At 41.2% G+C, this 20,737-nt stretch overlaps 1 protein-coding gene across 1 annotated transcript in view; it reads right to left on the reverse strand.

Annotated features, from left to right (window-relative positions):
• The window catches only part of SCN11A (sodium voltage-gated channel alpha subunit 11), an 84,647-nt gene that overhangs the window by 20,850 nt on the left and 43,060 nt on the right, over positions 1 to 20,737 (reverse strand). Inside the window, exons 16-21 of the mRNA XM_047099412.1 lie at positions 12,355 to 12,468; positions 11,524 to 11,638; positions 9,412 to 9,566; positions 6,301 to 6,474; positions 733 to 834; positions 10 to 279 (exon numbers count right to left, since the gene is read on the reverse strand). Of these exons, the coding sequence (XP_046955368.1) occupies positions 10 to 279; positions 733 to 834; positions 6,301 to 6,474; positions 9,412 to 9,566; positions 11,524 to 11,638; positions 12,355 to 12,468 (930 nt within the window). The remainder of the gene's footprint in view (positions 1 to 9; positions 280 to 732; positions 835 to 6,300; positions 6,475 to 9,411; positions 9,567 to 11,523; positions 11,639 to 12,354; positions 12,469 to 20,737) is intronic.

Genomic DNA, 20,737 nt, shown 5'->3' on the forward strand with positions numbered 1-20,737 from the left:
GGCACTTACCACTTGCAAGAGGGCAAGGTAGGCCATTCCCACATTGTCAAAGTTGACCGGCGGGGTGACCCAAGAGAAATTTCCACTTTCGCATTGACTTTGGTTTGCAACAACGCTGTAATTTATAACTGAGTTTGTATCTGATGCGTTAATGCATCTTCCAAATTTTCCAGAGAAGAAGTTTACTCCCAGGATACAAAATATGAGCCAGAAAATGAGGCAGACAAGCAAAACATTCAGAATGGCAGGTATGGCACCTATGAGAGCATTGACGACCACCTTAAAAAAGAAAACGGAAGAAAAAGTAGGATTCACCAAGCTCTGGATCTCAGGATGGGCCTGATGTGCAGGACTGGACCTCTTAGGGTCTGTCTTTACTCTCTACCCTCAAACTCCCAACCCCGCATCCTAGGACAAGCCCTGCTCTCGGCTCCATATGGACCCGTTTCTCTTGTCACTGAGGATCACTTGAGAAGTGTCCTCTGATGACAGTGTCACAGACCTATGGGACACCTGCCCTAGGATTGAAGGAAAGCCGGAACCCATCTTGCCTACCACAGAATGCACGCTACGTCCTAAATTTTTCATCTCTCAAATTCTAAACAGCGCTTTAGGTAGGAAGGAGTCCAGAAACAGCTTGACGATTTAAGGGAAGCCCAGCCCAAGAAGAACGATTGGTGTTTCCACCTCTCCCTGACAGCTGACCTTCCTCCCCTTTGCTGAAGAACGTACCTTCATTCCTTCAAACTGGGACAGTGCGCGCAGGGGCCTCAGTGCTCGTAGAGTCCTGAAGGACTTCAAGCTCTTTAGGTCGATGAGACTGGTCACAGAGACCTGGTGGGAAGAGAAGCGATAGGTAGTGTACCTGACTTGGCTCCCAGGGAAGCCAGTGGGGGGCTGGTAGCCCTCATTCCGAGAGGCAGACACAGGGTGTCCTCAGTGGATTATCCAGAAACAGAAGCCGGCCAGCCTTCTAGAAGTCGGAAGGCAAGTGAAGAGGCTATTTTTGCTCCAGTCTGCCAAAGCTACAACCCATGCAGGTGAGGGCAATGCACTTACATGATTTGTTTAATGAAAGACAAAGAAAAGTGAGAAATTGTTAAAGGAAACCAAAGGACATGACAATGATGTGTCACTTAGGGTCCTGAATTGGATCCTGGACTAGGGGGAGGTGAGGGAAGGTGACACAGGTGGATAGAAAGAATTAACCCTAAAGGACCTTACTGAAACGATTGACAAAATTAGAAAATGTGTATGGATCTTACTATTGAGTCACGTTAAATTTCCTAACTTTGATAATTGTGCTGTGACCATGTGAGACAATTTCATTGTTCTCAGGAAACACACACTGGAATGTTTAGGGGTAAAGAGGTGTGGTGCCTGCCACCTAATCTCAAGCAGTTTAGCAAGAAAAATGAAGAGAAAAGGACAAAGCAGATGGGGTGAAATGTTAACAACTGGTGAATCTGGGGAAAGAGTATAAGGGGTTCTTTAGGCTGTTTCTTGCAACTTTTCCGTAATATCCTCAAATATCCGTTTCAATATCAAAATTAAAAGTTACAATGAAATAATAAATTGTTTGCTAGTATTTCCCCTCACTCAGTTAAATTTGGGGGGGGGGAATTAAATCCAATTTTCTCTCCCAACATACTTCTTCCCAATGAGTCAGGACTAAGGACTGGATAGCTCTATAAACACACTAAATTGAAACTTAAATATAATGAGCTTAAGTTGCACACCACCATTTGCGGATTCCAGTCACTCTCATCGATTATGCAGAGGCTCAGCTTGCGAGACGGGTTGCTCAGTGGGACAGGAAGTGAGTTATCCTACAACTGACTATGCTGATATTAGAGTTCACTATTATCTAAAACCATTCCCCACTAATCCTGTCAATCTCATCGTAGTAGTAAAATACTGGCAAATTCAGAGAAATTAAGTGAGTTGGTATGGCAGAATGACAAAATTTTTAAATGGGTAATTCAGCTTTTAAAAAATTATCGATTCAAAATGCTCTTATTTATAAAGGTTTCCTAAAATAGGCTGTTTGTTTGTAATGGCACTGCCCGTCGGGAGAGTTATTTCAGCAGCTTTTCCACAAATACTCCTTCTACCTGGTTCCTGGCAAGAGGGAAAAGAACGGCACAGCTTAACGGTTCTTCTGGCTTTACCCAGTAGCTGTTATGGGTGGGGAAGAAGGGTCCCTAGAGGGACATCGTACACCTTTTCACCTGGAATCCGATCCCCAGTCTCCGTTCCACTAGATTCAGAAGCACTGATGAGACACGCAGACATGAAAACACCCGCATTCTTTCCCACTCTACAGTCTTCTGCTGCTTTTTATCTTATCTTTTTTTCCTATCTAGCTTGCATTTATCAGTCCGCACCGTGTGAACAGTCACCATTTTGATACATATCTTTTTTTCCTTGTGGTTTATTCCTTTTAACTGTTGTAAAATATTACAGTATATAAATATTCATATTTTATGGATCCATTCCCCCTTGGTGAGTATCTAGGTTATTTCAATTTCTTTGCTGCTATGAACAAACTGGACAGCTGTATGCATTTTTCCTGCCTACGTACTCAAGAATTTTCCTTACATGTCTAACTAGAAGTGGTATTTCTGGAGAGTAAATTACAAATTGGGCTCATTTGCAATTTTACTTAATAGTGCAAAATTTTTCTGGGGCACCTGGGTGGCTTAGTTGGTTAAGTGTCTGACTTTTGATTTCAGCTCAGGTCATGATCCCAGGGTTACAGGATCGAGCCCCACATCAGGCTCGGTGCTGAGTGTGGAGCCTGCTTGGGATTCTCTCTCTCCTTCTGTCCCTCTGTCCTGCTCTCTCTCTCTCTCTCAAAATAAACAAATAAACCTTTTTAAAAAATACTGCGAACATGTCCCTGAAATTTTATTACATTAGTAGCAGTGATTAGAGATTCCATTTTCTTATATCTTTCTAAGTATTAGAGATTTTCCAACTTTAAAATTTTTGTCAGTCTGATGAGTAACACAGTTTCTCATTTTACCATGTACTTCTGTGCTAATTGGTGATGCAGCTAGTATGTATTTCTTCATATATTTATTACAACTTGAGTTCCTTATGCGAATTACCTGTTCGCATCCTTCTCCCATTCTTACATTGGGTTGTCTTTCTCTTGTTGAGCTGTAGGGAGTTTTTTATACTATGGATAATAATTTTCTGTTATGTATATGGCAAATACTGTCTCCAGGCCCGAGCCTGTCTTTATAATTACAATTCTACTGAATAAAAAACCCAGAAGTTTTACATTTTGGGATAGTTGAATTCAATTATGTTCTTGTGGTTGTGTTTGTATTTTTCTTTTTACATACATTTTTTTTAAGCCCGACCATTTATTTTGAGAGACAGAGTGCATGCAAGCAGGGGAGGGGAAGAGAGAGAGAGGGAGAGAAAATCCCAAGCAGGCTTCTTGCTGTCAGTGCAGAACCCAGTGCAGGTCTCCAACTCACACACTGTGAGATCATTACCTGAGTTGAAATCCAGAGTTGGATGTTTAACCGACTGAGCCACCCAGGCGCCCCTCTATTTTTCTACTTCAAAATTATAAAGATCATTTTACACAATGCTGATTAACAAGCAGTGTAAAAGGATTATTCACAGACATTCTCTTATTTAATCTGCACAATAATTTTCTGAATTAAGTACATTTTATATCACCTACCATGTTACAGACAAGGAAACCCAAAGCCCAGAGGATTAACAACTTACTTCAAGTGGAATTGGCGTTCACACCCTGGCCTATGTGGTGCTACAGCTAATAATAGCAATAGTGGACCACGCTTATCCAGTGCCTTGTCTGGGATTTATAAAGCATATAATTATAGGATTATTTCTTTCCTTGTTCTACTCATTTTTGTTCCGTTCATTTTGTTATCAAGGTTATACTTGTCTCATTAAGTAAAGTTCGTAAGCTTCCTCTCTTTTCTTATTCTTTGTGACAATTTGAATAAGGTTGGGGGTAACTGCCTATCTTAGTTCAGGCTGCTGTAACAGAATATCGTGGCCTGGGTTGCTTATAAATAATGGAAATTTATTTCTCACAGTCTGGAGCTGGGAAGTCCAAGATCAAGGTGTCAGCAGAATCACTGTCTGGTGAGAGGCCACATCCTGGCTCACCTATTGCTTTCTTCTCCCTGTGTCTTCCCGTGACAGAAGGGGTGAGGAAGCTCTGTGGGGTTCTCTTTTATAGCAGCTGTAGTTCCATTCATGAGGGCTCTTCCCTCATAACCTCTGCTCGCAACCTAATAAACACCTCTAAATAGGAACACATTGAGGATTATGTTTCAACATATGAATTTTAGGGGATGCAAACATTCAGCATATAGCACTACTCCTTGAAAGTTTGATACAACTTGCCTGTAAAACCATCTCGGCCTGGTGCCTTTTTTTGACAGTGTGGTATTGAACTACTGTTTTGGTATTTTAAATGGTTATTGTTAGATTTATGTTTTCCATTTTGTATCTGGTCAAATTTTGGCACTCGGTAAAAAGTCTATACTCTCATTTTTATTAATGTGAAGATTTATGTCAAAAGAAGGAAGCACTTTGCTTAAGGTTGCACAGAAAAAGCACAGACAAGAGAGCTTTAGGATCAGTTTCCTGAGTTGAGGTCAGTGGACCACAGGTCCCTAGAATGGAGATGCCAATCATTTGTCCACTGTCTTATGGGTTCTTCACTATAATATAAGAAGATAATGGATTCAGAATGATTGGCACCCTGGAAACTGACAGGGTTGACAGACGTGGATATATTTATTTCCTTTCCTTTTATCATTCCTGTTGGAGCTCCCATAGCACTGCTGCCTTTCTAAAATGCCTGAAACACATGGCTACTTGTGTCCACCAATAATTTTTTTAATTTTTATTTAAACTCTAGTTAGTTAACATACAGTGCAATACTGGTTTCAGGAGTAGAATTCAGTGATTCATCACTTATATACAACACCCAATGCTCATCCCAACAAGTGCCCTCCTTAATGCCCACCACCCATCTAGCCCATCTCCCTACCCACCTCCCCTCCAGCAGCACTCAGTCTGTTCTTTATTGTTAAGAGTCTCTTATGGTTTGTTTCCCTCTTTCCCTTTTTCCCCCCTTCCCATATGTTTATCTGTTTCTTAAATCCCACACATGAGTAAAACCATACGGTTTTTATCTTTCTCAGTGTGACTTATTTCGCTTAGCATAATACACTCTGGTTCTATCTACATTGTTTCAAATGGCAAGATTTCATTCTTTTGATGGCTGAGTAATATTCCACTATGTACATATATACCACATCTTCTTTATCCATTCATGAGTCGACGGACGCTTGGGTGTGTCCACAACATTAGCAACATTATGGTTCTCCAAATAGGTATGCTGACCACATGGTTTATGCACATATCATGTCTACTTCTTTAAATAGCAGGGACAAAGTCTAACTAGTTAGCTCACGGTAGAAAGGATATCAATGTTAAAATCAAGGGCTTTAGAGTGAGGCTTCCTGGGTCTTTGAGTTTCACCTCCGCCATTTCTAGCCAATCTTTGACACGTTTCTTAACTTCTCTATGACTTAGTTTCTTCCTGCGTATATGAGAAAAGTAATAGTGCCTACCGTACTGAGTGGTTGTGATAGCTAAAAGAGAGAATGCATGTGAAGCATATAGCAGAGTACCTGGTACAGACAAAGCTTTTGATAAGTGTGATATACTATTATTAGCTTTAGCATCACACAGACCAAGGTGTGAGTCCCAGTTTCATCTGAAGCAAGTTGCTAACCACCTGAGCTTCAAAGTTCTTTGTCCGTAATCTGGTAGGTGATGTATAACTCTGCTTAAGCCAGAGCACTGATGTGCAGATTAAATGAAAGAATGTTCTTATGTTGCTTGACAATCAAAAGGGAGACCAGCTTAGTCTACTGGCTTCTGACCTGCTTTGAGAAGTCTTCAGAGAAAATAGAAAGTTGGAAGGAGAAGGGTAGGACACTCAATATTATTCTAGGCATACATCAGACATAAGCAGGGCTTATGGAGAGAACTGGATGAGTCATCATGGAAAGGGCTGGGGTGGTGAGAATATGAAGTGCAGTGTGAAGAATGTGACCCAGAACAGACGGGACTGCTGATGGGTAGATGACGACTATTTGCAAGTACTGTGGAGAAAAATATTTTGGAGAGGCACCCATATAAGGCACACAGGAAAGGCAGCTCCCGTAGGATGCCCACCCCTCCCCTCCCCCCAACCCTTGCCCGCATGGGACACAGAGACGGTAAACTTACAATTACAATGATGAAGTCAAGCCAGCACCAGACACTGGTGAAATACTTCCCAAATCCAAAGGCTACCCATTTTAGACCCATCTCCAGGATAAAAATGTATGTGAAAATATGGTCAGTACAATTAAGTAATGCTTGGATATTGGGTCGTTTCTCAAGGTGAATATCTTCAAATACCTGAAATGATAAAGCATAGCCATAGGCCAGGTTGAATATTTGCACAGAACTGCTTGAGGACTTTACTTTTTAATTTTTCTTCCTTATTTGAATAAACTAGTATCTCTTTTGGTGACAAGGTTTTGCTCAAAAGGTATTAAGGATGAAATGTCTCAGTGGAATCAATTCCTTGAGTAAGTAAAACCACAAGAAGGAAGATCCTATTTCTAGACTTCCATTGCCACAAGAGCTCCCTAGGTTCTCATCACTGACCCCTGAAATGTGAAAACATCTTCCTAACAGATCACCACACAATTTCCTGATCTTCCTGATCCTTCCAACTCTTGTCAACAATATCTTGCCAACGTTTCCACCACCACTCAGTGAAATATTCCATCTCTCTCATCCTCCTAGTTACTTTAGTAGCCCTATTCAGTGGCTCTCCATTGCCTGTAACACCTTAGGTCCAAACGCCTTAGCTCCCACTCTAAATCCTGCCAACCCTGATGCCAACGACCTACCGCAAACAGCCTTACCACTTACCCCTGTGCTCACGATGGATGTGCTCATTTTTATGTGTACCAACACATGCAAAAGTTGAGGAAGCTCTGGGCTAGTGTAACTTACTTTGAACGTGAAACATTCGTTCAGTGTGATCATGAAAATGAGATGCCTTAGCTTCTGAAGAGACCCTTTTTCATGCTACATGCAAGCATTTCCCTCATTCAAAGTGCATATGTGATTCTTTGGGGTCTATATAACTAGGGTAAAAACTGAGAATGAAACAAAAAGAAGATAAGGGGACCTAGTACTGAACCTGTCAAGACATCTGGGCAAACACTGAAGGCAAGAAAGAAATTGGTCCTGCTGTTGAGTACGAAGGTAAGCCCACGGCCCCATGGCCCTAGGGAACAATAATGCAAAATAATAAAACAGTCTGACTTTCAACTCCTAGGTGGGCTTTGACTGGAAAAGACCCTCCACTTCCTCTTGTCCCCTGTCATCTCCTCATCATTTTTGAAGTCTCAGTTTGGCTGATATTTTCCATAGGAAACTGTCCTTCTTCCACCAAGAATGAGTTAGATGCCCATTCTACATGGCCCCATGTCATCCACTGCTTCTCTGAGTGTATCACTATGGTCCTGGTCTACAATTCTTGGACCCCATCTGTCTTCCCTACTAGACTCCCTGCTCCTGGAAGTCAGGGACTTATCTGTGTGTTTGCCTCTTAAAGACAGGCAAATGGGAAGGGTGTAGAAGCTCAGTTCCTCTGTCATTTTGGAAGCTGGGCAGCAAGCTGGCTCAGCAGATCTGTTCGCTCCGCAGAAGAGTAGGCCAATATTAGCAACTGAGCTTTGGAGGCTCCCACATTATAATGAGGACACTTCCTTGTCCAGGAAGCTCCCATTATTACACAGTTGTCCAGACCAGAGCTTCCCAAACTCTCATGAGTCCCGAAGCATCTAGGTTCTGATTTCAGCAGGCCTGGGGTGGGCCCAAGACCGCATTTCTAACAAGTTTCCAAGTGATACTAAGGCTGCTGGTCCACACAGCACAGACAGTGGCAAGAGACCAGATGTTTCCTGTCTTCCTTTCTCTGCAGATACGTTAAGTGGAACTAGACCCGAGTCCCTCTCCTATAACCCTCAACATTGTGTGTTCAGTCTTGCTTTGTCCAACCTACACTTCTCTTAACATAACAAAGATGAGAACTAGAAGGAGGGTACTATGTCTCCCTGGCCTTCTGACAACACCGTGCTTTCCCACTGAGTAACATAGGGTTTGGTAGACACCAGTTACCATTGTGGAATAAATGAAGAGCCCTATTACTTGAATAAGGTAAATAGCCAGTGAAAATGTAAGCCCAGAAGACTTCAGGGGATCCTAGACCAAGGGTTCGCAACAAAAAGTAAGAGAGTTCTCTGATACGGTTTAGAAAAATTTATTTTTTTTTCTTGAGAAAGAATTTGTACTGCAAGTAGATAAATGGAGACGGGTGCTGATCATAGGTCCGGGGGGCCCCAGCGTGCACTCATCTGTTTTCACCTGGAGATCACACAAACGTAAAGCACTAGCCAGGAAAGCAATGGTGACGAAGCAAGACATTTCCTTGTCCCTTCCAATGGCTAGTGACTTAATGTTCTGTGACCCCAAATCAATAAGGGAGAACCTAAGGTTCCATTCACTTACATACCAAATAGTAAGAGAGTTTAGTTATATATTATGTCCATTTTAAGGGAAAACACAAGATAGAAGGGGACAAAGGGAAAGAGAGAGAGAAACATGTAGGTAGTAAGGAAGAAGATACTATCACTCAAGGGTGGGAGGCAAAGAGAAGGCAAGGACCAAAAGGTGAGGAGAGAGAGAAGGAAGGATATATGCTATGGAGGCCAATGGATTTGGAGTTATTTCCAAACCTCACTGGGACACACCTGACACCTCAATCTAGAAGGGTCTGCCATGTACATAAAGCAGTATCTCTTTGTTTCTCCTCCCCAGGGAACATGAGTGGTGGAAAATACCAAGACAACGTATTATATCCTCATCTGGTCCCTGTAGCCTTTCCCTCTTAATGTTTTACCTTTTGGAGAGCAGCTCTATGTTCTTCTGGAAAAGAGAGGTAGAAACATTGCTGTCCAGAGGAAGAAATATGTAGGATACAGTGAAAATGTCTAGAAATTCTCCAAGAATGAGGGACAGGCCCGGGGTCAAGGGCAGGCTCCAGTAGCCACTTTAAAGTGCTGATTTGAGTCACGCTTCCCCACAGGTAAAGTGCCTTTGGCTTGGGGACTTGCCAGTTGGAGCATGACTCTAGAAGTTGTGTAAAATCTTGCCCTTGAGGGGACCCAGCAGCACAGATCCCACTTCTGCCTTGTCTCCCCACATTCACAGTCCCATGTCAGAATGTAGCCCAGCTGCCTTGATCCCCAATGTCCCCACAAGACCGTGATAATTTACCAGTGCCCCACTGCTCAGCAGAATCACAAAGATAACAAAGCTCTCAAACCAACTGTGTTTCACTATTTGGTAGCAGGTTTTCCGCAGGTTCCACCAAATGATCCAGTGGGACTTTCTCTTGTCCGTGGCACAGCATGGGAAGCAGTGACCCAGGCCTGCAAGAAATAAGCAGTAGCATTATCATTAGTGCCTGCCTTGAACTGTATTAATAATCCTAACTCTTCATCCCTGCCTTTATGTTTATCCCTTACCTTTGCAATTTTTCCCACTGAAGAAAGAGGTGAAGTCGTTTTCCAACCCCTCAGTTCCGGGCTTGGCCATATGACTTGATTTGGCCAATAGAGCAGAGTGAAAGTCACACATGCCAGTCACACACACATTACAGGCCGTGCATGTTTCCACTTGCTCTCCAGGACCATTTCCATAAGAAAGGAATATTTGGGCCAGCTCACTGGTTTCAGGAGAAGGAGGATGGACATGTGGTACAGAACCAAATGGCCCAGGTAAGCCCAGGTTAGGTTGGCCAGCTCCCAGTCATTACCACTCATACGAATAAAGCCAGCCAAAATCAGCAGAGATACCAGCCTAGATGAGCGGAATCATGTAGATGCATGTTCACTCTTGTGTGCCACTGGGGCTGCATGGCCGTTTGTTATACTGCAATTTCTTTTGGCAATAGTAAGCTGTGTCCTAAGGACTGAGGGGAATGAGGTAAGGAGGGGCACAGGCTCTGTGAACCACCCAAACCACACAGGGGAGAATCTGATCCACTGTCGAGGTGCTTACACATAGCTGGACATTTGACTTCAACACACACGAGCCCTCGGCATGAATCACGTCACCCTTCTCCCCTTGTCTCTTCCGCCCATCCTCCAAGTCCTGTGGATGCTAATTTCACAGCGATCACAACATTCCACTCCCTTCCTCATCATCTTCCTAAGCAACCGTGAGGTCTCCTCAGTCTGTCCCTGCCATCCTCCATTGTTTAGAACACCAATAGGTCAATCTCCCTGAAAGGTTATTTCTTCTTTTATGCCACCCCTCCCTTCTTGAAACCAACCTTTCTTCTCCAACTCCACTGTTGACAACCTGTGCATACCTCAAAGACCAGTCCAAATGTAAGTCAGGAGAACGGTGATCTATTCCTAGCCTGACTTCTGACCCCGTGGGAAGTTGGGGGGGCCGTCAAACCACCTGGAATATGTTTGAAACCATTCTTGGTGTCTTGTCTGAGACCGGTCTAGTGTCAAACTTATGGAGAAATTTTTAATTTTTAGATTCATTCATTCACTTAAGTCCCTATCTATCTATCTATGTTGAGCCCATAATCTAGGAAAGATTCCATTCTCACCCTAGAGATACAATATTAAGTCACTGCCTATGTTTTTAAGGACCTCACAAGAGAGACAGACACAAATAAATTCCCCACATGAATATAGGAAATAATAAAGGCACATAGGAACGAACCACTATAACTACTCAAGGAATCAGGAGAGACTGCATTTATTGATCGCTTATTATATGCCAGATACTCTTCTAGAAGGTGATTTACATTCACTCTTAATACTAACAACCCTTCGCAGTAGATACTAGTATTATAGCCATCTTATAAATGAGGCACAGAGTGGCTAAGTAAATTAAGTCACACAGCTAGTAAGTGGAGAGGCCAAAATTAGGCTCAGGCAGTCTGGGTCCAGAGCCAAAGGTCCTACCTACAATGCTATCTTTCTTTCAGAGAAAAATCTTGAGGGATGGCAGGGCTCCATTCAACCCTGGTCAGGTTCCCTCTTCTACCACCTCGTCTACATCCTGACAATGGATGTACTGGGGGTTAGAGAAAGGGGAAGACGTATCGGCCCAGAGGGCTCTCTCGGAAAGTTTTCTAGAGCTTCTACCCTAGTTGTTAGGTGATATAAGTTGAGCCCACCTAAATCAAGAATTTCCTGAAATCTCCTTTGCCTGGATCTGATAATGGCCCCGAGAATCGATAGATGCCCTCTCTTCACTTTTGTCTCCGGTAGAAGTAGAAAGAAGGCATCTACAGAGCTTCCAAGAACAACAGAATTTCCTCCAAATGTTCTGCGAACCGGATGCACGAACACTGCCACTTACCTTTGGGAAAACATCTCTCTGGTTCTTTTTTGGGAACCATTTCCGGTACCCTTGCAAAAGGATCCTGTGGATCAATGGTGCTACATTCTGAGAAAACACTGGTAGTATCAGACTTCTGCACATGAGAACAAAGGAAAAAGGGGATCATTTACCAGGACTGTCTCTCACCATCGTAGCACCTAATACCTTAGTGTGCGACATTTTAGGAATAAAGCTAGCTAGACAAAGATTCCAGGTATCGGGGTTTCTAGAAAGTGTCCCTCTCATTGGGTGTTTCTAAAAAGTGCTCTGAGTAGCCCTGACATTAGGAGAGAATTTCCTAACTGCTCTCCCCTGGCTGAAAAAAGACAAGGTATATGAAGATACAGTGTCTCAACCTTCGTATCTCTGATACACTACCTAACTCCAAATAGGGAAGCTGGGTGATGAGGTGAAGGCTACTTTACTGAGACTAATTTTCAGCTCTCTCAATCCCTGGAAGAGTAGGCCTATGTTAGTGGCTCTCATTGATTTTTGTCTTCCAGGATACATTTTGACAATGTCTAGAGACACTTTCGATTTCACAACTGGGGGATACTATTTGCATCTAGTGGGTAGATGCCACGAATGTTGCCAAACATCCTACAGTAGACAGAAGAACCTACCACCATGAGGAATTATCGTGCCCCAAATGTCTTAGTGGAGAGGTTAAGAAACCCTGGCCTACACCTTTGCTTAAGATCTGACTCTGGAAATTGGTTCCGCATTAGTCTTGATAGCCATAGTGACTGTCTTGGAGAATGTGTATGGATAAGCCACAGGTTCCTCTTGGGAGCACCCTGGGAAAATTACCTTTCGGGGGTTCTGTGCTGACAGATAAATGTCACCTTCAGAGAACACATCAATTTCCACACTTTGAGCTCCTGGGCTGGTAGACGTCTTGGTCTCCTGAGGGAGTTCATAGGCCTGACACAGAGGAGGCCAATTAAGTACAATTAATATTCCTCCTGGACAGCTCACTTGAGATAAAACAACTTTGAATTATGACGTTTTACTCCTTTTCTTTTCACTTTTTAAAACTCTCCTGGAGAAACTCCACACAAAATAATTCTGGGAAAGCTACCATAGGAAACAGGTAATGAAACTTACCCAAAAGTCATTTAAGCAAAACTGTATGGTTTTGGTACAAAATTCACCAAATAATTCAGAAGGGAATGGCTAAATAATAAATTATTTAAAAAGTGGTGCTGGTATAATTATCCCTGAAAAAAATAATATAATACAGAATGCAGTAAAAATAAAATCCATAATGATTTGATGTACTAATATAAAAACAGATGAGTAGAAAATGTTAGAAGAATAATTTGGAAAATAATTTTTTTTATTCTTTGGGGTACAGAGGGTTGGCTTGGTGAAATAGAAAAGGGCATAAAGAGACAAATGAAGATGTATTACTACAGAAAAATAAAAAGTAAATTTTGTGTGACAACCTGCTGGTATATTCAAGAAAGATGAACAAAGTCATGCAGGTATATGTGATTACACCTGCAGGTATAATCAAGGAGGATGTCACGGTGTATGTAAATATTCCTGTGACTCTGACACTCTAAGGTCATCATTTAAGAACACTTCTCCCTTTTGAACACATGCATGGACACATTACACACACACACACACACACACACACACACGAAACACAGGTAAATGTATCTATGGACCAGACACAGAACAGAAATATGAAGTAGTAACAATTTAAAGTGTGTAGCAGAGAGGGGCGCCTGGGAGGGTTCAGTCGGTTGGGTGTCTGACTTCAGCTCAGGACATGATCTCATGGTTTGTGAGTTCGAGCCCCGCGTCGGGCTCTGTGCTGACAGCTCGGAGCCTGGAGCCTGCTTCAGATTCTGTGTCTCCTCCTCTCTCTTCCACTCCAACGCTCATGCTCTGTCTCTCTGTCTCTCAGTCATAAATAAACATTAAAAAAAAAATTAAAGTGTGTAGCAGAGAATGATAACTAAAAGTGCCCCATAGGAGGAAGGGAACCACAGCTATGCCCACAGCTTGAAACTGTGGACTGGGTTGAAGTTCTTGCACTTAGGAGAGAAGGCCAAAACAAGTTGTCAATGCTTGGAATTACAATTATACACAGCTGCCTATCTAGGGAGGCAGAAGGAAGGAAGACCTCAGCAATAAGTCCTGAGTAAAGGTACCCACTGGATCTGAAATACGCCTAGTGTCACTATTAGACAAGAAGCTCTGGTTGGCAATTTAAGACTTGGTTCTGCGCTGGTTGCCCCAGAAGTATCTATTAAAGACATCACAGAACTTAGACTGCAGAGGGAGTGACAGATCCTCTCACTACAGATGAAATTTTAAACGAAGACTCCAAAATACAGGAGAAGACAAACAAATCAGTAGCCCTGTAAATTAACTACTAGGAGGTGGATTTACCTGAGAAAAAAACGAAATCATATAATAATCTGGAAGTGTCATCAAAATGAGTAAGTTTAGGATTTAATCAAAAGTATACAGAGTTTCACTTCCTGAATGGCAATGTAAGGAGCTCTGTGGACATGTTCTCCAGAGAAATGAGCCTAAGTGGGGAAAAATATTTTTAAGAAATCACTTAGAGTCTCTGGAAATTGTCCTAAGGGCATACAGCAAAGGAAGAAACATTCATTCAAAAAAATCTTCAGAATTCAGGAACAGCAGCAGGAGTCCATGGCAATCGAGCCATGATTTCCCCTCTCCCTCTCACCTTCCAGCTCAGTTTGATGGAAGCCTTACTCGAGGCAGCTGTAACAAAGATGAGGTTCCCTCTACCCTCAGCCCCCAAGGAACGGATATGTATCTTATCAGGAGGTGGAGATCACTAGCTTTTCTTATCCTCTCCAATGCGGAGTTGACGAGGCCACGTTCCTGGTGAATGTGGCCAAGAATTTGGGCTCTCTTTTTCAAACCAGTCTCCTAGGACAGAGACTATTCCAGGCTCCCCAGCTTGAGAATACTGGAATCCTGATAAGCCTCACGCCAGCTAGTTTGTAGGGAAGAGGTTCCCTCTTTTTACAAAGAGGGAAGCTGAGAAGATGTGAGACCACTGTCCCTCCAAGCACTTGCATTAGTAGCTAAGGGCTTTTGTCTATGGAAGGAGGCATTCCATAAGAAACAAGAACTTTGAAGCTCTCCACAAAAGAACCGACTTTATCTGACACAATGTGAGGGAGTCCAAGCCTAAGGGTATTCTTGAAAACAACGGAGATTTTGACGGTAAGCAAGTAAGAAGAGACTGGTAGCTCTTCATTAAAAGCAACAAACTCTAACTAATTTGGATGTAAATCTTAAAAAATAAAAAAATAAATTTAAAAAAAGCAACAAACTAAACCACAAGTCAGCAAGTTCACCACAGAGAACCAAGGAAAGAGACAACTGAGAAGAATCTCCCTGGGTTGGGGGCGGAGGGGAGGGACCTGAGTGGCTCAGTCAGTTGAACATCTGACCTCGGCTCAGGTCATGATCTCGCAGTTTGTGAGTTTGAGCCCCACACTGGGCTCACTGCTGTCAGTCTGTCAGCGCAGATCCCACTTTGGATCCTCTGTCCCCTTCTCTCTGCCCCTCCCCGGCTTGCGTGCCTCCAATAAATGAATACATAAATAAATAAATATTTTTTTTAAAGAAGAAGAAGGAGGAGGAGGAGGAAGAGGAGGAGAAGAATCTCCCTGGGGTCAGAACAAATCTCCAAGACTGGCCTAATGAGTAAACCCTACCTGAATTTAATTAGGTCAGACTGCGGAGCAATCAATGCCCTGTGGTATCGTCAAAAACAGTAGAGCAATTAAGCCAGCAATTAGTTGAGCCTAAAATCTGGGTGTGACGCCATATATGGCAGACAGAGTAACAGGGAGATCGTGGAAAGAGACAGTCAAAGAGAGACCTACTAAAATAACTGTCATCCTGCAGTGACGGCCAGCAAACCCAAGGGTGTGCCCTCCAAAGCGGCACCAAAGACTTCACATTTGTGTGTGTGTGTGTGTGTGTGTGTGTGTGTGTGGTGAGGGGAGGTAGGGAAAGGAGGGAATAGACTTCACTAGAATAGTCTAGCCAAGTCACCAAAGAATCCCCAGAGAGGAGAAAAGGGAATAACTTCCAGGTCCGCTACAATATATTAAAATGTCCAGTTTTAAACAGAAATTATAAAACATGGGAAAAAGCCCAGGAAAGTATGACCCATACATAGGAAGAAAGCGGACAACATATACTGCCTGTGAGAGGGCCTGGATGCCAGAGTTAATAAACAAAGAATACAAAGCGGCGAGGTTAAATATGTTCAAAGAATTTTTAACAATATTTAATAAATAAGGGATGCTATGATAACAATGTATAATCAAATACAGATTATCAATGAAGTGAGAAAAGTTATTTTAAAAAACAATAAAAATTCGGAGACCCTGGGTGGCTCAGTCGGTTGAGCGTCCGACTTCGGCTCAGGTCATGATCTCACGGTTTGTGAGGTCGAGCCCCGCGTCGGGCTCTGTGCTGACAGCTCAGAGCCTGGAGCCTGCTTCAGATTCTGGGTCTCCCTCTCTCTCTGCCCCTTCCCTGCTCATGCTCTGTCTCTCTCTGTCTCTCAAAAATGAATAAACCTTAAAAAAATATTTTTTAAAAAACAATAAAAATTCTAGAGTTGAAATGTGTAATAACAGAAATGAAAAACTCACTAAGTTGAGCAACAGTACATCTGAACTGGCAGAAGAAAGAACCAGTGGACTTGAAGAGGGACCAGTACAGATTGTACAATCCAAAGAGCACAGGAAAGAAAGAAGAGAGAAAACCTAAAGGAAACTCAGAGGAATGTAGGACACTATTAAGCACACCAACCACAAAGAAAGGAGAGAGAGAAAGGAGCAGAATAATGGCTGAAGACTTCCCAATTTTGACCAAAAATATTAATCGACACCTTTAAGAAGCTCAGAAAACTCAAAATAGGATAAACACAAAGGGATCCAAACATAGATATACCATAGTAAAAATGCTGAAAGCCAAGGACAGAGGAAATATTGAAAATAGCAAGAAAGAAGCCATTCATCATGTACCATGGGATTCCAACAAAATTAACAGCTGACTTCTTATTAGAAACAATGGAGACTAGAAAGCAGTGGAATGATATGCCGTGAGTGCTGAAATTAAAAAGCAAATGTGAACCAAGATTTTATTATCCAGCAAAACTATCTTTCAAAAATGAAGGTGAAATAAAGACATTCCCAGATTAACAAAAAGGAAATTCTTGGCTAGCTGACCCACCTTACAAAAAAATGCTGAAAAAGATCTTTCAGGCTGAAAGTAAGTGATCCTAAATGATAGTAAAAGTGCACACAAGAGAGCAAAGAGCGGAGGTAAAGGTAAGTCTGTAATTATAAAAGGTGAGAAAAATGCATATTTCTTTTCTTCCCTTCTGATTTCAAAAGAAATCGTCTGAAACAGTTTAAAATTAACGTATTTTTGGACATGTAACATATAAAAATAAAATATATGTGAGAATAATAATACCAAAGAGGCAACCAGGAGCAAAGTTTTATTGTAGTAAGGATATGACACCTGAAGGTAACTCACATTCACAGAAACAAATGAAGAGAGCTAGAAATGATAAATGAGAAAATTAATAAACTCTATAAATAGATACTTGTTTTCCTTCTTTTCTCAGCTTCACTAGTAAACATATAATTATATAAAGCAATGATAAAAGTGTACTGTTGTGTTTTTAACATATATGAATGTAATATGTATAATAAAAATAGTACAAAAATATGGGAGAGGGAACAGAGCTCCACATGAGTAATGTTTCTGTATCTCATTAGAACTAAGTTAACTTATCAGACATCAATTCTGAAGAAGTTAGATGTATGTGACAGCTCCTAGAGCAATCAATAAGGAAGTAACTCAAAAAATGATGTGAAAGTTGTTAAAGGAATTCAGATGTTATATTAGAAAATACTCAAATAATGCAAAATAAGGCAATAAAGGAGGAAAAGAGGAATAAAAACACATGGAACTTATAAAAACAAAAAGTAAAATATTAGTAGATAAACTAAATCAATAATAGTATTAAATGTGAATGGGTCAAAAAATATAATTAAAAAGGTAGAAAATGTTAGACTGGATAAGAAAACAAGATCCAATTATGTACTGTCTACAGAAGAGACATTTTCGATTCATAGATACAAACATTTTGAAAGTAAAAGAATGGAAAAAGCTATCATACAAGCAGAAGCCAGAATAAAGCTGTAATAACTATATTAATATCCTACAAAACAGACTTTGAAACAAAAAAATTTACTAGAGATAAAGAGGGACATTTTATAATGACGACAAATCACTGTATCAGAAAGATATAACATTTATAAACATGTATGCACCTAACAGAAGAGCCACAAAATATATGAGGCAAAAACTGACAGAATTGAAGGGAGAAATAGACACTTCAATAATAATAGTTGGAGACTTCAATAACCCATTTTCAAAAATGAATATAACAACTAAGTAGAAGATAGAAATAGAAGACTCGAACCACCTGATCTATCCATTATACTGAAAAGACACCTGTGGAACCCTCAACTCCAAACAGCAGAATATACATTCTTCTCCCATGCACACAGAACATTTCCAGGATAGACAATATGCTAGGCCATAAAACAAGCCTCAATAAATTTAAATGTATTGAAATTGTACAGACTGTGTTCTCTGATCATAATGAAATAAAATTGGAAGAGCAAAAAGACACTTGAAAAATCACAACTATGTGGAAATTAAAGAAAACATTCCTAAACAACCAATTTGACTTGTAGTCAAATGAAAAAATCACAAAAGATACTAGACTTTAAGGCTGAAAGTATAAAAGACTTTAAGATAAATGGAAATAAAAATATTATATGCCAAAATTTGTTGGATACATGCAGCTAAAGTAGCACTTAGAGGGAAATTTATAGCTATAAATACCTATAATTAAAAAACATCTCAAATCAATAACCTAACCTTCCACCTGAAGGCACTGGGAGAGGAAGAGAAAACTAACTCAAAACAAGCATAAATAAGCATACAGTAAGTATTTGAGCAGAGATTCAGAAAATAATAGATATAATCAACAAAATCAAAAGTTGATTATCTTAAAAGATCAACAAAATTGACAATACTTTAATAAGACTGACCAAGAGAAAATGAAAGGTCAAATTGCTAAAATCAGGAACAAGAGGGGACATTGCCATCAACCTTAGAGAAACCAAAAGGATTCCAAGGAAATATTATGATTAACTATATGTTAACAAATCAGATAACTTCAAAAAAAGGACATATTCCTAGAAATACAAAAACTACCAAAACAGCCACAGGAAGAAACAGAAAATCAGAATAGCCCTGTAATTCCTATAACAAAGTAAACAGATTTAATTTGTAATTTAAAAACTTCTCACGGAGGGTGGCTCAGTCGGTTAAGTGACTTCCGCTCAGGTCACGATCTCAGGGTTTGTGAGTCTGAGCCCCACATTGGGCTCTGTGCTGAAAGCTCAGAGCCTGGAGCCTGCTTCAGATTCTCTGTCTCCCTCTCTCTCTGCTCCTCCCCTGTTCATGCTCTGTCTCTCTCTCTCTCTCTTCCAGTTTCTGGTCTGACATGTAAGAAGGCCTGGAAGTCTCCACTCCATCCTAACATGTGAAAAGCTAAATGAACTGGAAAACCAATAACTCTTCTTAGAGCCATAAGAGAAATAAGTCCAGGGCAAATTATTGTCCCCCAAACTGGAGAGAAAGACAGGATAATACAGAGAATCACAATTTACCAAAGAGGAAGCCCAGGAGCAAAATCCTCCGTGGGAATCAGTCCCCGAGGAGGGAAACCTAAACTGTAATGGACAAACTGCTGGAGGCTCAGTGTGAACAAGTCTCAGAGATAAAAGTCCTAGAGGACCCAGTCAACAGAGGCCCCCACACATTTGTGAGTTTTAACTCTTAGAGCTCTACCAGGTTCTCACAGTAAATGTAGGAGAAAAATCCACACTTGCTTCCAGCAGGGGGAGAGTAAAAGGAACCATTTTGAAACATGCTAGAGAATTCTATTCTTAACAAGCCCTTCCCTCAAGAGAAACTAACCAGAGCCTAACCTGCTGGGGTTTTATCAGGACCTAACTGACCCGGGGGTAGGAAATAACCCGACTCTAGCTCACGCTAGCCACACTGAGAAGGACTGTTCACGGTCCAGAAGCACAGGCTCACTAAAAGACTGAGATCTAATCATAGGACCACAGAGCTTCTTCATTCCCCTCAAACCTCACCAACACATTGATAAAGGCCCATTTAGAGCATTTCCATCTACCCAGCACATCATGTCTGATTCTGAAGAAAAAATAGAAGGCATACTAAAAGGCAAAAAATATAGGTTGAAGAGACAGGCAAGCATCAGAACCAGTCTCAATATGGTAGTGTTTTTGGAATTGCCAGACCAGGAATTTAAAACAGCTATGATTAAAATACTCAGGGCTCTAATGGACAGAGTAGACAGCATGCAAGAACACACAGGCAAATTGAGCAAGAGAGATGAAAATTCTAAGAAAGGATTTAAAAAATGCTAGAGATCTAACACATTGTAATAGAAATAAAGAATGTCACTGATGGGCCTATTAGTAGACTGGATACAGCTGAGGAAAGAATCTCTGAGCTTGAGGCTATCTCAGTAAACATCTCCAAACCTGAAAGACAAAAAGAAAAAATACGGGGAAAAAAAGGAACAGAATCCTTAAGACCTGTGGGGCACCCACATAGGTGAAACATACATGTAATGGGAATACCAGAAGGAGAAGAGAGAAAAGAACAGAATATTTGAAACAATACACACAATGTTCTAGCCTCAATTATAACTGATAATATTTGGATGGACCCCAGGACATCACACTCAAGTGAAACAAGTCAGAGAAAGACAAATACAGCATGGTATCACTTATGTGTGAAATCTAAAAAAGCCAAATTTGCAGAGACCGAGAACGGAATGGTAGTTAACAGGGGCTGGGGGGTGGGGGGTGGGGGGAGTGGGTAGTTGTTGGTCCCAAAATACAAACTTTCAGTTAGAAGATGAATAAGGATATAATGTACAGTGTTGTGATTATAATTAATAATACTATGGTATATACTTGAAAGTTGCTAAGAGAGTAAACCTTAAATATTCTTACCACAATAAAGAAATAATTATGTGACATGATAG

This window comes from Lynx rufus, unplaced genomic scaffold (genome assembly GCF_022079265.1).
Source record: "Lynx rufus isolate CCGP_SWC_20201006 ecotype Redwood Valley unplaced genomic scaffold, mLynRuf1.p SCAF_5, whole genome shotgun sequence".
Classification (NCBI taxonomy): Eukaryota; Metazoa; Chordata; class Mammalia; order Carnivora; family Felidae; genus Lynx; species Lynx rufus.